The sequence below is a fragment of the Tasmannia lanceolata genome, unplaced genomic scaffold (genome assembly GCF_043159265.1).
Source record: "Tasmannia lanceolata isolate RefF3 unplaced genomic scaffold, GAP_Taslan_0.1 ptg000023l, whole genome shotgun sequence".
Classification (NCBI taxonomy): Eukaryota; Viridiplantae; Streptophyta; class Magnoliopsida; order Canellales; family Winteraceae; genus Tasmannia; species Tasmannia lanceolata.
Genome location: NW_027518700.1, coordinates 32,801,285 through 32,819,432, shown reverse-complemented (window position 1 = coordinate 32,819,432; position 18,148 = coordinate 32,801,285). Strand labels below are relative to the sequence as shown.

The 18,148-nt window shown below is 40.9% G+C and overlaps 1 protein-coding gene across 5 annotated transcripts in view; it reads right to left on the bottom strand.

Moving 5' to 3' along the window:
• Positions 1 to 763: 763 nt before the first annotated feature.
• The window catches only part of PECT1 (phosphorylethanolamine cytidylyltransferase 1), a 56,561-nt gene continuing 39,176 nt past the window's right edge, over positions 764 to 18,148 (bottom strand). The window contains exons 7-9 of one of the 5 annotated variants that reach the window (XM_077367109.1): positions 17,273 to 17,350; positions 17,029 to 17,163; positions 764 to 1,354 (exon numbers count right to left, since the gene is read on the bottom strand). In XM_077367109.1, the coding sequence (XP_077223224.1) occupies positions 1,283 to 1,354; positions 17,029 to 17,163; positions 17,273 to 17,350 (285 nt within the window). In that variant the 3' untranslated portion in view covers positions 764 to 1,282. Of the gene's footprint in view, positions 1,355 to 17,028; positions 17,210 to 17,272; positions 17,351 to 18,148 lie in introns of those variants that run through there. The other 4 variants (XM_077367110.1, XM_077367111.1, XM_077367112.1 and 1 more) reach the window with 4 other exon arrangements.

Genomic DNA, 18,148 nt, shown 5'->3' with positions numbered 1-18,148 from the left:
AAGTCGGATTCCATACTTGTTCTTTATTGTTTAGAAACAGTAACTACGACAGGAATTGGGTGTGCTCTCTTCTCAGTTACTAAGGAATTGCTGAGACTGGTTGGATGAAGGTGCTGCTCATGGCAAATGGGTTTTCTATTTCAAAATGAACCTTACTAGAAACAAAAAGAATAGGGGCCATGAAACTGCAAGGCTGGGGATATCAAGTTCCACAGGGCGGACTTAAAGCCATATTGTACCATGAATAATCATTAGGGGTGCAACTAGGGTCGGTTTAAACCTGATTTTGGCTTGGGTTGGGTTGGCAATTCCTTGTGTTGGCCTTTAGGTCTAGGGCAACCAGATTTAATTGTGGGTTGGATTAGGTCCGAGGCCTTAGCCAACCCATGCGACCCTAAGCTGGCCTTTTCCACTTATTTTATCACAATTTTCAAAATATTAGGGGGTTTTTTTTTTTTGCCTCGGAACAACCTGGACCCCAAACCAACCGGATTTGGACAAAAAAAAAGTTATGACAGGTAAGTTAGGGGTAAGAGATTTAGAGGCTGGTTGAGTTGATCCTCGACCCAAGGCTCGTTGGGTGTAGTTAGGGCTTGACGGAATACTAGCTCAGGTTGGGCTAGGGTTGGCCACAACCTTACTCAACCCAACCAGAGTTGCAACCCAAATAATCACGATCATTTAATGGTCAGAATTTCTTGGGCATGCTAATCAACAGTAGAACCTACTGTATAAACGATCCAGATCATGCTATAATCCCCACTCAAATAATAAACATACTATTAAAACATGAAGGCAAGCCAGAAATTATAATAGTGTGTTACATTCGGTCCAGGAGTAAATATTCAAACTTCATTTTTGAACAAGAAAAAATAGAGTTGCCGATTCAGTACTGGCAAGACAAAACTTCCAATAGCACTCAATGGCCTAAACGCTCAGTATCAACCATTACTTTCCTTGCAGATTCAAGCAAAATTTTATACCTATTTCTATCTCAATATACCTCGTACAAAGAAGATCAAACCATAGTATAAATACAAAAGCATAATACTTGCAAAATCAGCTCCTAAATAAATATATAGGTAATTTGTTTTTTTTGGGTTTATCGGTCAGCTTCAACAATACTCGTAAACAAGCTATGGGGCTATGGAATCAGTTGGTTTGAATAAAAAAGCTTAAGGGCTATGGGGCTCGGGTCACACGTGCGTAGTAAATTCCATCCTGTATTAAAGATTAAAACAAAACTCCCCATGCCGAAAAGGATGGTGAAAGTCTACTAAAATCAGTCTTCAGAAACAAAAGTCTTCACCTCGTAATACTTCCTCTCGCTTTCTGCTTTCTTCTCATTTCTTTTCTGCAGAACAATTGATTTGAAAATGCAACCAATGTAAATTTATTAGTTTTGAATCATAAAGGAATGGAATTGAAATGTTCAAAATAATATCAAAACCAAAGGTAACATGTAGGCTGTATTATGCCATCAACTGCAAACTGTTCTAGCAAATCAGTCACCAGGCCTGGCCTAGCTTACAACCCCAGCAAAGGTATGGCTTGGATGTGGGTAAATGCATGAGGTTTTATTGTATTTAGTAACTATAGTCGTAAAAGCTTTTTATGGATGGACTGGCATGAACAAGGTTTTAATGAAGTTTTAAGGATAAAGTCTTCACTTACCTATTAAACCCCGCAAGGGGCTTCAGCCTATCTTGAGTTAAACATGCACTGATTTAGGGACCTAAATTACGGGCCGTAAAGTCTTCACTTACCTATTAAACCCCGCAAGGGCCTTCAGCCTATCTTGAGTTAAACATGCACTAATTTAGGGACCTAAATTACCGGCCGTATAAGTATAACAACCATTAATACACATGACTTAAGAGATCATTTCAAGAAACAGGAGAGGCAGCATACAGTTTTGCACTTCCAATTGCAAGGGTTTGGACTCAATACAAGACCAACTGTAGTTGCTAGAGTTCCACATATCGCACTGACTAGTCATTTCTTAAAGTGCATTCTGGTTTAAATATTCTTAATTAATTTGATTGAGCAAGTAACCGCATTGTTCTTGTTTTACTGCATATAAATCTATTTGACGTAGGCAATGCAGTAGAGTATGTTATCAAGTAAAGATTGTAAGGGGGCTGAGAAGAACAAAAGACTGAAACATTTAATGAGATGGAGAAAGAATGCTGATTAAAGGCAAATGGTGGCCAAGGAATTGGCAAATTAAGATAGAAACAAAGCCTTGATGGGAAAATGAAAGTGGAGATACAGAGAGGAAAAAGAGGCCATATGGGGCATAAAACTATACGGGACAAATACTGGCGAGGATCAAGGAATTAGGAGAGTAGAAACCCAGTTATATAGCCAAAGGTTCGAGTGCATGGAAGTCTATCGTGTCCAAAGACCCTTGTATGAACCATTAATTAGATTTAAGGTGGGAAGGGGGAGGGTACCTGTTTTTTGTTAGACCCGTGGATTGGGGTCCTTGTGGTGCCATGCATTCCCGGGCCTATTCCATCTAGCGACTGATAGCGGGTTTAGAGTTTGTGACTATATGTAGAGGGGTAGGGATATGGAGGGGGGGAGTATTTTGGTCTATAAAACTTAAGATAAACCACAAAGATAGTGAGATTGTTACCCTTTTCCAACTTAGTCTCCTTGGCTCCCATTAGTGTTCCTCATTGTCTAACGACCAACGTGTCTGGAACCCTAACACTACTGGCTCATTTTCTCTTCACTCTTTCTTCTACAAGTTGGCTAGTGAGGATCTCAAACATGTGGCGAGGGAAGACAGCCCCGCACCCCCACCCCCTGTGCATCATGTACACTGTATTTCTCAAAGAACTGCAAACTGTTCCAGCAAATAGATCACCAGGCCCTGCTTGGCTTACAAACCCAACAAATGTAGGGGTTGGATGTGGCTAAATGTATGAGGCTTTATTTTTTTTAGTAACGATAGTCGTAAAAGCTTTTACGGAAGGACTAGCATGAACAAGGTTTTAGTGAAGTATTAAGGATTAAGTCTGCACCTACCGATCAAAAGCCTAAGGAGCTTGAGCCTATCTTCAGTTGACAACGCACTGATTTAGGGGCCAAAATTACGGCCCGTGGAAGTATAACAATCCACAATACACATGACTTACAAAATCAATTCAAGAAACAGGAGGGGCAGAATACACTTTTGCACCTCCAATTGCAAGGGTTTGGAGTCATTTCTTAGACTGCTTTATGGTTTAAAGATTTTCAATGAATTTGATTGAGCAAGCCTTGTTCCTGTTGTACTGCATATGAGTCTATTTGACCTATAGGAAATGCACCCGACTATTTTTATTTTTTGAAAATTGACGTCTATTCATAATAGCATATATACAGAACTTGGGGACCAGTAGTCCCACCCCATTACATAAGGAAAAACCAAAACAAAAACCGAAAAAGATTCCCAAAAAAAACCCATGATGTTCTGCCCCAACCTTTACATCCAAACTTGGCAGCAAGGGAAGCATATGACCCGATACGCGAAATACCAGGGTCTCTCAAGCACATGGGAGATTCAATTACAGAAACCTCTTCCCATCCTCATTTCTGAGACGTCATGCCAATCAAGAAGAAAACAAAATTCCACTCCAAGGGACAAAACTAACCCCCAAGCATCTAAGGACCCAGGTCCCACAAGCACTCTCTAATAGTGCTAATATTGCCATCCTTAAACCATCAATACCCACTCCTCAACTCTAGTACAGAAACCATCATAGCAACCTTACAACCTCGCTAACCTCTATTTATAGTCAGGGCTGTAAGCTCCTTCATTCTTTCCTTCACCAACATCACTCTTCTCAATATTGAAGAACATTCTCTTGGTTTCTTCCACATTTTCTTCATATCCAATCCCCAACATACTACACATTATCACTATTTCCTCAAACTCTTCCGCTCGCACCCTATCTTCCTCCTCAGAAAACTCTTCATCCTCCTCCACCGATTTGTGATCAGCCCTAATAAGACAAGATTTTATGTTAACACTAAGCTCAGCATCCATAAAATCATGAGAAGGCCCGGATTCAAGTTCTAACTCGGGCATACTATCCACAAGCTCCTTTCCCCGCGGTTCCTTAGAGAATTCTTCCTTCCGATTCTCTCCTGTTATTGATTCATCACCCAAAGCTTGTAGTTGTTGTTTCTTAGAGTAGGGCAAATCATAGACCGGGATGCATGCCTCTTCCAAGAACTTCTTACCAGTGAGTTCCTCCAGTTCCTTTTCCTTCCATTTAACCTCCTCTTGCAACTTTTTCCATTGGAGCTTGAGATATTTCTGGGTCACTTCATCCTTGCTAAATAATTCCTACCGCTTTATTTTCTTTTTTGCTTTTCTGCTCGGACCTTTTGAAAGGTCTCTTACCACCAACACCCAACAAATCTTTCCTCCCAGAGTTCCTGTGACGATCCATAAAGTCCCCATCTTAAGAAGATGAGGAGTCCCCAGATTGGTCGAAGCTTTCTAGCGTTGAGAGCAGGCTCGAAACACTCTTTTTCCTGTTTCATCCATTAATAGCCCTCTTCACAGACTTCTTTTTATACGGAAATGAACCGCCCCTTTTGTCCAGTGGCAGCAAGGATGAGCTATCATTTACCTCGGTCCCATTACCTCTATGCGTGTAGGGAACGATTTTCAAACGAAAACCTTTCGTATGCCGCCTTGAGTCATTAATTAATGCAGGAGCAAACATGACACGTTTACCAGTTGTAGGTCGCGTATCGAAAAGCCTTTTATTCTTTTTCCCAAAATTCATATCATTATCTTTATCGAGATCGTGGAGACTGACATTCTTCATCCTTTTACGGAAAAAAGGCGGTTTTAGACCGACCTTCGTTTCCTAACCGACCCATTACCCCGTCCTGTTGGGCCACTTGGCAGGACATTAAATTCAAGATTCTTCTCCGTCTCAGCTAGTCCACCTACACCTACCTTAGCTTTTTTAGGCCTTAAAAAGACAGCCAATGAGCATTCCGCTCAGCTGGACCCTAAAGAATGCAAGGGAGCTGAGAATAACAAAAGACTGAAACATTTAATGAGATGGAAGAAGGTATGCGGATTAAAGGCAAATGGTGGCCTAGGAATTGGTAAATTAAGATTGAAAAACAAAGCCTTGATGGGAAAATGCCTGTGTAGATACGAAGAGAAAGGGAGGCTTTATGACATAAAACCATTCGGGACAGATACTGGCGAGGATGGGAGGATTGGGAGAGTATAAACGCAATTATATAGGCATAGGTTTGGGTGAATGGAATTCAATCTGTGTCTCAAGAACCTTGTATGAACCATTAGTTAGATATAAGATGGGATGGGGAGAAGGTACCTGTTGTGGGTTAGACATGCGGATCGGGGAGTCCTTGCGCCATGCCTTGCTGGACCTATTTAGTCTAGTGACTGAAAGTGGATAAGAGTCTGTGACTATGGAAAGGGGTATGGATACGGGGTTGTTTGGTCTATAAAACATAGGAGAAATCTCAAAGATATCAAAATGGTCAGCCTCTCAACTGTGGGCATCCCAAAGTATTGAGGGGATCAGCTAGATTTAAGGCAGCCAAAGACATGGCATAAGTGCAATAAAGCCTTAGTGGCAATACTTGGAAATTTCATGCTTTCGTTAGTTGTCATTGTAGGCATGGCTTTAAATTTCAGCCAAAATATTTCGATTTCGGCGGCCCACGAAACAAAATCCAGTAGGATTATAAAAATTTGCAAGAATTCACCCGAAATAGAGATTTGGACAGAAATTTCGGTATTTCGTTAATGTTTCAGTTGAAATATGAGAAACATGCAACTTTTCATACTTTAAAAAAACCAAAAAAGAAGATGAAGAAGAAGAAGCAAAGTTTATGTCGAAATACCGATATTTCTATTTTGAAAGAAGCCCTGACAAAAATCACCTCCACTCGCAGAAAAGATAATAACGAGATTCTTTTAAGTTTTCTAAAAAGAAAAAAGAAAAAAGAAAAACCAATGGCGAAGAATCTTACCTGGATTTCGGTAGTGATTTCGAACTGATATGTTTTCGTGATTTTACAAGATTTCGGCCAAAATTTTGTACCGAAACCAAAATGTTCTCATTCCGTTGATGACCTAAACCGAAATTTAAACCCTTGTTTGTAGGAGGGAAAACTAGTAATAACAGTGAATGAAGGGTCATACAGAGAGGTTGTTTGTAAAAGGGAGGGAAATAAGGCTGGTTGACTTCTTTAAATAGTGGGGACTTTCTTTCATTTAGGACTTGCTGATTTTGAAAAAGAAGCTCTTGTATGCTCCAGCTTGGACAGAGATTTGCTGATAGTAAGATCTTTGATTGGTGTTAGAGAAGGAATTCCTAGATTTTGAAGGCCTTCCATCATCTCTCCTTCTTCTAGGCTTGAATTCACAGCTGAGCTAAGTTTCTTCTTGCTGATTTATATTCTAATTCTAATATAATTTCAGTTTCCATCCATATTTTCTTGTTCTTGATCATCCCTTTTTTTCCATCAATTTGACTTGTTTCATCACAAATCTAAAGAATTTCTTTATTTCTTCTTAGATCTTGTAGTTGTGCATGCAATTTCATCTCTGTTTCACTGCAATTACAGCAAGTTTCTGAAGATGCTCTGTTCTGTTAGCACTTAGCGATTAACAGTTTCTTATTGTTACCGTGCGAATTTTCTGCAAGAATTTGAATCTAATCAGCCAGAATAACATTATTTCTTTATCAAAATTCGAGTTCCTAGCCAAACGTCTACATCAAATTTGGTACCAGAGCTCAATCTTGAAAAGAATGAGAATTCTTTTCTTGCTCCTAGACTTGAATTACAGCTCTGTACGATCTTGGATACATTTGTGCAACTTTTTGTTTTCAGGGAGATATGAAAGTAAAAAATTTCAAGCTGATCTGGATTGTCTTTTTGAACGGATTTTTGACTTGATCTTCTGCCCACTACGCTCTCTTATTCAAGTACATCTTCGAATTTACTTGAAATCGTAAACTCTAAAATGATGTGGAATTTTAACAATTTTCCCTTTGAATTATCATTCTTATATGTTCGAAATTTCCTACAATTCATGTATTTCTCCACAAAAAATCAGCTTTTCTCCAGCTCTCCAATCCATCTGTTTCCTTATTTTCTCTCCTTCATCAACTTGCATTTAACGAATTTTTGTTTGTCCATCGATTTCTCCTCTTAGATCCAGCATTTTCTGGTTAGTCACACTGTTATCTGATCGATTCTTCAAATAGGTGTATAATCCACGAAATGTCTTTGTGTTTTCCCTCTGAGCTGGATCGAAATTCGTCTATAAATTTGGATTAGGCGAGCTTCAATGCATTCAGTTTTATCGTCTTTTTCCAAGTTTGCAGGATTTTCACCACAAATTACGATAGCAACGGAGGAGATTTTCGTCTTAAGTTTATACGTATTGTTGAGTTGAATTTTAATTTCAATTCTTCCATTCGAATTCTCCATTGTTTTCATTTCAACGCAAATCATTCAAAGTTAGGAGGAGAGTAACTCAAGCAGAAACACTGTTTTGAGCAACGTTAAAATTTCCAGAAGCTTGCTAAAGATTTTCTCACCATTATCAACTGTGTGAATTGGACAGCAGTTGCACATTTACTGTTCACTCGAACAATGAATAATTGTCTTCAACAACAACATGTAAACCGGCATCAATCAACAGTTCAGCAGTGCATTTACTGAGCAAGCAGTCTGCAGTCCTACAACAATTCAGTACAGCTCGAGCAGATAGTTGATGTGTAGAAATAGAACTGTCTTACAGTCTCTGCAGCTGATTTCTTCCTCCTAGAGCAGCCAGCTGAAACTGATCTTGGTTTGTTCACACACGCAGCACAACAACCAATTGTACTCGAATATTTCTGCAGCAAATACAGTCAGCAGAAGCTCCCTAGTAGTGTTGAGCAAGCATAAATGCCTCCCACGAGGAATACAGTGGCTAATTGTGAGGATGGTTGTGCAGACCCTAGTGGCCATACTTTGGCTGATGTCATGAGATAAATGGACATTGACAAGGAAGAGTACAGGGCTCAAATGGCAGAAAACTCAGATGGATACACAGATGGAAATGTTGACTGAAGGGTCAATCGTTTTGCGGCCTGACACCAAAGTCCGTCTCCACTGCTACAGAACATCCATGAGGATGATAGGGATTATGAGTATGATGAGCAGATCCCTCTGAAACGGGAGAGGTGAGTCTTACACACTCCAATTATTAGGCCGTTTGCCGAACATGAAGGGTAACAAATTCAGGATTCCACAACAAAAAAATCAGGCAAAGCTCATACATAACTAGCATGGACGATGGAGTAGGTTGGGGACTGGTTCTGCAAATCATGTGACTGTTACAACTTCAAATGGCGGAGCAGATGCCGATGATGTCAATTAAAGAAAAGGAAATCATCCCCCCCAACCGGAGAAACAACCTCGGTGGGGGGTGATCCTAATGGGCAAAGCAAGGAAGTAACGGGTTGGTGGCCTGGGGCCAAAGAATGATTCCCGATTCTCAGATAGCAAAAGCAATGCTTCTAAAGCGATGCTAAGCGCACAGACAGAGGAAAAAAGGATTGATTTCGAACAGGATTCCCCGGATTTGTGAGCAGAGCCAAGGATGGCAGATAGCAATTCCCAATGATATCCCAGAAAAGCAGGAGCTGAGTTCAAAATAGCCCTCTTCTTCTAGTTATAGAAAAAGTCCCTTCTTTCTTTGATTTAATTTCAAATGAAAATTGTTCGGTCTACCCGGGGCAACCTTAACTTTAGCTACTCTCACAACGGACTAGTACCATCCGATTTTTAACTACTCATATCAGCTCAACCAGTAATTAGTGCCTTCCTCCCTCCGGTCTCCTTCCCTTCTTCCTTGACTGTTGATGCGACGGTAACTAGATATTTCTTTTGAATTGACACAATTGAAATTGAAAAAGGAAGTCAGGGTCCGTAAGGAGCGAATCTTATGAGCTGCTATTGAATCCACACACAGCTAGTCTTTCTCTTGTGAACGACGGAGCTGCAAGAAGAGTAAGCGCTCTTTTCACTATCCGGCGTGTTCGTAGGAGCTCTAAGCCTATCTGCTGTTGAATAACAGGTGTGATGTTACCAATTGAATGCACTAGTTTGGCTTTGGCTTCGGCGTCGGCCTAGGCTTCTTTATACGTGGGATTTGGTACTATAGCCTATGCTTTAGAAACAGGCTCAGGCCCCATAGCTTAAGGTGGATCGGATCCTACATACTTTTCAAACAGACATACTCAAAATTGGAAAACAAATCATCACAACTTCAACTGCTGAATGTCCCGGATCAACATTGCTTAATTTGTAATTATCTCAATTTTAAACTGCGAGGAAGATGCCGATGGTGTCACCACGACAGGAAATCCACAACTGTTGTGAAACCTATTAATCCAGAAGCGAGGAGCAAGGAGCTGCTTAGGAGTTACCCAGAAGGAAAATTACCGAAAAGGAAGATGGAAAATTTCATAAAACCACTTTCGAAAAAGCCGAAAGATAAAAAAAGCAACCGAATCCCCAAAAAGCCGTAATCTTCCCCTTCCTCTGCCCAGTGCATGCGCTGCCTTGGGGTGATTAATCCCCTAGCTTCAGTGAAAGTTGAAGCTCGAGTGGGGGAGCGTGGGATTTTACTGATAAAGATCTAAAACCTAAGACATGAGGGACTATTGAGAGGCAATAGATGAAAGGGGTGGCTGCTGGCACTAAGGTTCGGTTCATATGATATTGAATGGAAAATCATATGTAAAATAAGGTTCTATTTTGGATGGGGGAGAGATGGCATTCCCTCGACAGGAGTTGATAAACATTACTTGGTGTGGATGATTAGAGGCTTCTCAGAAATGGGATCCGGTTCCCCAAAAGTTTTTACTGTGTACATTATCTAATATTTTACTATTTTAGGTTTATTGGGAGTCAAAGGGGTCGTTTCGAGTTTAGGCCAGAATGAATGAGTATTTTATAAATGCTTTGATTTGAAAGGAGGGATTTTCCAACATGCTATGGTGGGTGTAGGGGGGTGGGGGTTTCTGGCCATTGGCCAAAATTAGATGTAAAAAGACTAGAAGGCGATTGTGGGACTATTCAGGGGACTTGTCATACTCTTGACTCTTTGCCTTCTTATTGAAAAAGATAAAAATGGAGCACCAAAGTGATATCTCCTCAACCCCTTCCTCCTCTCTTGCTCTGGCTTCCGGGCAAAAAAGAAAACGACCCTTGGACCTCGCGGATATGGAGGAGGCTCTCTGCAATTTGAAGTCCTTGGTTTATAATGAAGGGAAGGCGTCCAGGTTTTCGCCAACTCATAGGGAAGTCATTAAAAAATTTCTTAAGAGGCAATGGAAACTTTTCAAGGAAGAAGCGAATCAAAGGGCTGAAGCTTTCTTCAACATCACAGGAACCTACAACGTCAAAGATACCTACATGCCAATGCACAAGCATCCTTTTTTCAACCAGTCCCTGGAGGACGAGAAGAAGCTGAGGCGTCTCCGATGGGAAGCGGATAAGGAGGTAGGGATTCTGAAGTTGGAGGATATGATTGACAGGACAAAGGTTTTGACAGAAAGGGAACCGATTGCTGAGGATCAATTGCCTATTGTGTCAGACAAGGAGGCTTTTGCATTAGGGATTGAGCGTCTTTTGACGGATTTGGGCAAATGTTCGTCTTGATGAGGAATCCACTTTCAAGATCTTCATTGGAAGATCGCAAAGTCTTTTGATAAGTTTTAATCAAGGGTTTCTGAAAGGTTTATAATGTTTTTTGGAAAAGGGATGTTTGGTCGGCTTGTCTGGCAGGCTCAAAATGTGGGGTATAGGGATTTGATGCAAGGAACATTTTTTGTTTCCTTTATCTTTTGTGGGATGTAAGTACAATTCTGGGCCCTCATATGTTGTAACAAAGGGGTCCCTACCTTATGTAAGCTTCGTATGATTTATAATATAATTCTACCATCTTTAAAATTTAAAAAAAAAGAAGAAAAGCAGATCCCTCTAAGGCATAAGAGACCAAATCCCGCTCCATTTTGACGACCTATTCCAGCACCTGAGATACCACTTGCTCGTCGAGATACACGATGGGATTTCGGCTTCAAATTGGAATTTCCATAGTTTACTGGTGGACTTGAGCCTGAGAACTATCTAGATTGAGAAGCTACAGTTGAAGAGACTCAGTTGTAAGGAAGTCCCACAAGAAAAGATAAATCTCCTTTTTGCCACTGGACTGAAGAGTCGAGCATTAGCTTGGTGGCAGATAGAGAAATAGCAGACACTTACTAGAAGAGCCTCTCATCTCTACATGGAAGGAGATGAAAAAGGAGATGTGAAGGGAGTTTCTTCCCTTCAACTTCTTCCAGACATTATATCAACTTCTCCATTAGCTGGTATAGTGGACCTGGTCAGTTGCTTAATACACAGAGGAGTTCCATCACTTGGTCGCACGGAATAATTTCAGAGAGACAATGGAGCAGTCCTATGCCGTATAAGTTAAGTGTGGCTGAACAACTACAAGAACGTCATATCAAAAAAGGCTGCACAAAAGCTGAATCTGAAGCTAGAACCGCATCCTATGCTGTATACGTTAGTGTGGCTGAAATAGGACAATGAAGTGGCGGTCAATCATAGATGTTTTGTCACTTTTTCCATTGGTGACAAGTACATTGATCAGACCTGGTTTGATGTCATCCCCCATGGATGGATCCCATGTGCTACTTGGACGACCCTGGCAGTATGACAGGAGTGTTCTTTATCATGGCCGGAAGCACACTTATACTCTCATCAGGAACAATCAGAAGTTAGTTCTACCTCCAGCAAAATAGAGTGGAAAGCCTACTTCAGAGAAGAAAATTACATGCCTCTCAAGGACTGAGTTTGAAGACATCGTCGGAGAGTCGGTGGTTCTCTTAGCATAGGTTTCCACCACATTTGCAGCAGAGTGTGGAGGAGGGGACTGACAACATTGCCTCCCAAGGTAGCACAAGTCCAGAGACTATGAAGAGGTGTTCCCCAATGAGGTTCCTAGAAAGTTGCCCCTTATAAGGGTAGTACAACATCAGATTGATCTTATGCCAGAAGCCATGCCCCAAATAAGGCTCATTACAGGATGTCTCCTATGGACCATGAGGAGCAATGTAGATGGGTAGAAGAGGGACCCACAGATGGGATTCATCGGAGAGTGGCAGTTCATGTGTTGTTCTTGTTCCTGCCTTGTACCAAAGAAACCCATGGAGGATGTGTGTAGATCAGGGAAGCAGGATTCGTACCTGAGGGTGGGGATTCGCGATTCCCCGAATCACAAATCGGAATCGTGATTCGATTCAATTCCCCGATTCTGGGGAATCCCGAATCGATTCCGCAGAACCCCAATTCCCAATTTATGGAAACCCCGATTCCCAAGCGATTCCCTGCGAATCCCAACTTCCCAGCGACTCCCGGCGATTCCCCAACGAATCCCCGACGAATCTGTCGACTCTCTGGCAAACCCACGATTCCCGCTTCTAACCATCCCAAGAGCCTTCGATTCCCGGTTTCGATTCCCACCCTGGCAACCTTAGCGTAGATAGCCGTACCGTGCCATAAAATTCATCACCATCAAGTACAAGTTTCTGATACCTTGGTTGGATGAGATGTTGGATCAGCTGAGTGGAGCCATAGCCTTCACAAAGATTGACTTGAATAGCAACTACCATCAGATCATGATACAGCTAGGAAATCAGTGGAAAACAACATTTAAAACCCATGAAGACTTATTTGAGTGCCATTCAGCCTTTCCAGTGCTCTAAGAATATGTCTCGACCAATTCCGGAGGATGTGGAGTTTAGTAGCCTATCTTTGGAGGAGAGCTCCAATTTGGAAAATCCCTTTGAAGAGGAAGAAGTTAAAAACGCTGTATTCTCTATGGATAGGGACAAGGCTCCTGGACCAGATGGATTTTGTCTTGATTTCTTCCAATCCTGTTGGTCCTATGTTAGAACTGACATTCTCCGATTCTTTAAGGAATTTCATGAAGGTTGTCAGCTGGATAAAGGAACGGGAGCTACATTCATTGCCTTGGTACCCAAAGTGGAGGGAGCTTCGAAAGTATCGGAGTTCAGGCCCATTAGCCCGGTGGGCTGTTTGTATAAAATTCTATCTAAAGTTCTGGCTGACCGTATAAAAGTGTCTTGCCAAAGGTGGTTTCGGATAGTCAAAGTGCATTTGTTAGCAATAGGCAAATTCTTGATTGCTCTCTCATTGCTAATGAATCAATTGACTATTATATGAGAAAAGGTGAAAAGGGAGTGGTTGGCAAGCTGGATATGGAGAAGGCGTACGATCGAGCTGAATGGGATTTCCTATATTATCTTCTTGGGAGAATGGGGTTTGGAAGTGTTTGGAGAGGATGGATTCGAAGATGTGTGTCTTCGGCATGGTTTTCTATTTTGGTAAATGGGTCCTCAAAAGGTTTTTTCAAATCCTCTAGAGGCTTAAGACAAGGAGACCCTTTATCTCCTTTCCTTTTTGTCATTGTTGCAGAAACTCTAAGTAAGTTGATTCAAAAAGGGAGTGAGAAGAATTTAATTGAAGGTTTTGCAGTGGGGAAGAATAGAGTGAAGGTATCAATTTTGCAGTTTGCAGATGATACCCTTCTATTTTGTGTGCCGGAGACCCTGAAATTACTAAATCTAAAGGCAATTCTGAGATGCTATGAATTAATATCTAGGTAGAGATCAAATTTTTCTAAATCAAGAATGTTTGCGATAAATGTTCCTTCAACAGAATTGGGGATTTATGCTGAGATTTTGGGTTGCAAGTTAGATATCTTTCCTTCTTCTTACCTTCGATTACCCTTGGGAGTAGGTAGACAAACCAAATCCCTTTGGGATCCTATTGTTGAAAGAGTAGAAAAGAGATTGGATACCTGGAAGAGAAATCTAGTGTAAAAAGGAGGGAGATTGACTTTGATAAACTCGGTCCTTGCTAACATTCCGGTGTATTTTATTTCGGTATTCAAGTGCCCTGTATGTGTAGTGCTCAGAATTGAGAGAATTCAGCGCAGATTCCTTTGGGGAGGTGCTAATCACAAGAGTGGTAATCCTTTGATTAAATGGGAAAAGGTGCGTCTTCCTCGAAAATATGGAGGTTTGGGAATCAGACGCATAAAAAGATTTAATCATGCTCTCTTAAGCAAATGGCTTTGGAGATTTGGAGAGGAGGAATCAGCTTTGTGGGTGAGGGTAATAGGGAGTAAATATGGCGCTCTCTGGAAATTGGGAATTAGATGACTGGTATGAGAGAAAGGGAGTTACCACTTGGCGGGATATCCTTAAAATGAATCAGGAATTCAAAAGAGGATGCCATTTTAAGGTTTATTCGGGTCATCGGATTAGGTTTTGGCTTGATTCTTGGTGTTCAAAGGATCCGTTGGGTCTAATGTTCCCAGATTTACTCCTTGTGTCAGCAGAGAAGGAAGCCTTGGTATGTGATTGTTTCGAAAGTATTAATCAGAAAGTGGTGTGGTGTCCTCAATTTAGAAGAAACTTCTTCGAAAGAGAATTGGCATCTTTGTCACAATTATTTGATCTAATTGAAAAATGCTATATTAAGAGGTCAGGAACGGATAAAAGAATTTGGATGTGGAACTCGTCTGGAATTTTTTCGGTAAAATCTTTTTATGATCAGAATCCCTCAGACAATGTGGAATCCTTATCGGCAAAAGTCTGGTCTTTTCATTGCCCTCCGCGAGCCTGTTTCTTTGCTTGGTCTGTCTGCAATGGCCGTATCCAAACTATTGAATTTCTGAGAAAGAGAGGCATGTGGTTAGTTGACCATTATTAATTATGTATGGAGGATGGGGAATCCATAAACCATTTATTTATGCGCTGTAAGTATGTAAGAGAAATTTGGGGGCATCTATTGGGGAGATTTGGCCTCCGATGGGTTTTCCCGAAAACTGTACTTCAACTAATTGAGTGTTGGGACTTTGTTCCCTAGAAGAAGAAGGGAAAGATGCTCTGGAGAATATCTCTTTTGGCCCTGTGGTGGTCCATTTGGAAAGAAAGAAACAATAGAGTTTTTGAAGGAAAATCCAAGTCATCCTATGGGCTTTATTTGTGTATTGTAGCCGTAACCATCCAGTGGGCAAGGAGCTCCCCTCAATTCAGATCAGTGTCAGCCTATGATATGTGGGAAGGTTGGCAAATTATTTGTAGTGAGGCGACAATGAGAAGGAAAGTCTCTCCAAAATGGGATCCGCCTCCAATTGGATTCCTAAAATTAAACTTTGATGGTGCTTGTTTTGGAAATCCAGGCGCGGCGGGAATTGGAGGTCTTCTTAGGAATGAGAAAGGAGAGGTGATTTGGGCGTTCTCGGGTCCTAATGGTATTAGTGATTCAAATGAGGCGGAAGTAAAAGCGGCCTATTCGGGTATCTTGCATCTAGATGAAAGTTATTTGAACAAGGTGATAGTGGAGGGAGATTCTTCAAATGTAGTACAGTGGCTGTCCGGTTTTGCCCCCCATCCTTAGAGATTTCTTAGTTTTCTTGAGGAGATCTCTGATTATGTTTCGGGTTCTTCTGCATCTTATGTGCATGTCAGGAGATCTGCTAATGCTGAAGCTGACTCTCTCGCCAAATCTGGGGTTAGCAGATCTTGCTTGGAGTGGTTCGATCATCTCCCACCATAATTGTATTTGTTTTACTTCTGTTTTTTCCCTTTTCTTCTCTGTAATTCTTGAACCATCTCGGTTCTCTTTAATGCAATCACTATTTCAAAAAAAAGTACATTTATGCAGGTCATGAACCAGGTGTTATGACCCTTCATTGGCAGCTTTGTCGTTGTTTACTTTCACGACATCCTCATACACAGCCAAGATGAGGCAGAACTTTTAGACCATCTGAGGGCTGTTGTTGATACTTTTGAGGGTTGAGAAGCTATTTGCCAACTTCAAGAAGGGAATTCGGATGGCCCCAAAACTGATATTTTTGGGCTATCAGGTTTCTGCAGCCGGTATTAGGCCCGATGAAGCCAGGATTGCAGTCGTAGTTGATTGGCCGACACCCAAGAATATTCATGATGTCCGATCTTTTCAAGGGTTGGCTAGATTTTACTGGTGCTTTATACGACAATTTGGCATAATCATAGTGCCTTTTACTGATCTCATGCGACATAGCGACTTCCTATGCACCCCAGCAGCCCAACGAGCCTTTTGAGGATTGGTAGGTATGCTAGGACCTAATTCCCTACCTCTTGGAGCATTTGAGGAGATAAAGGCTTGTTTAACCACTGAAACTCTTAGCCCTTCCTGACTTCAAGATATTTGAGGTTGATTGTGATGCCTCATAGGTGGGAGTTGGAGACGTTCTAAGCCAAGCTGGTTGTCGAGTCGGCTATTACAGTGAGAAGTTGGGAGGAGCAGCACTTGGATACTCTACATATGATCTAGCATAGGAGTATCATCATAGGTCAAAATTCAGTTTCGAACTATCCACAGCAGGAGGCATCCATCTAGCATTAATGGCTTGTCTTGGGCTAAAGATCTACAAACATTCTTTCTAGACTCTAATCAGACCAGAAAAAAGATATGCCCCAACATCCTTTCCTGAAAGTGGCACATCAGACAACCATCGGAAGTTATATAACAAGGTCACGGTGCTGCATATTCTTTAGCAGTGCCAGTAACCATCAAAAGAGGAGGTTGGCATAACTTCTGCTCTTCAACATTTCTCTTTTCTTTCAATTATTCACATTTTTAGGCATTTTCTATTTTTTTATTGCTGGCACATATATCAGACCTTTGTTTTTTTATACTTTCCATTTTAACATATCTGTACAGAGTACAGGCACAAGGTGTATTGGTGTCTCACCAGAAGCCGACAATCTGTTCCCAAAATTGATGTGTCCATGTTTTGAATAAGTAAACTTTTAGACCATCAAAACCAATATCAACCAGATGCAGCAAATGCATGACTCGCACACAAGGAAAAAAGGATAAACTGATCAAGATTACATGGAAAGGAACCTGATATGCTTCATGATTCGATACAATCCTCTTGATGATTGTGGTGGTCGTGATGTCCAAAGGGCTTTCTAATTGTTGATAAATACCCATATCAATCGGAACCGCATATGGATTGCTTTTCCCCTGAAATGCCGCTCAAATGTCATCCACTATCACCAAAAACTTGGCGCTGCTAAATAATAAGAAATACTTAGATGTCAATTGATATGTAAATCAGCACTAAATATTGTACCCTTTGATTTACCTCCTGGAAATTAATGCTCTCCGCAACTGTTCCATGGACAACCAGGGAGATGTTAAAGGTTGTGATCTGCAATTATCAGAACTCTGGATGAGCTAAATTAACCAATGAGATAATAAATATTGTAGTATGCAATAATCAGAATTTCAGATAAGTCAAAGCAATCAATTAGATGTTAAGGGTTGTAATATGCAATAATCATTATTTCTGATGAGCTAAAGCAACCAATGTGATCATTTAAAAAAAGCAACCAATGAGATCTCAACATTCTGCGGTCGTGAAACCAGGGAAAATAAATCAGCAACATCAAATTCGCAAGCAAATTAAGCCACGTAAAGACGATGAGAAGCACATAAAAATTGTTTCTGTCGATCAACCTATTTATTGTAAAAATCACCACAGATGGGAAAAATGTCACACATAAGAACATAAATGAAACTCATATGCAGTAGACTACTTATGCTTAATTCTTAGAAGCATGTTACACATAATGTTTCATCCATGCCACCAAAATGATAGGTCAATAAATATGGGTTGCGGTCTTATATAATGGGAACCTTCTAGAAAGAGCAGGTGCATCAAACCACAGATTTTTACTGGAACAGTATTAGAGTATCGATACATGCAAAATGAATTTAAAAATAATGATGTTAAAGAATTCATTTTATGAAACAAGGACGTAAAAACCAGCAACTAAATAAGAGAATGAAATTAATGGAAGTATTTTTGTGCTTAGTGAGCAGCATGGGTCATATGCCAAACATCCCTACGATACATGTGCAACGTGTGGGCTGATAGTGCCATTGATCTGGTGAGCATTATGTGGATAGGGCATAACCCCAAAATCACCGCAACCAAACGATCCTC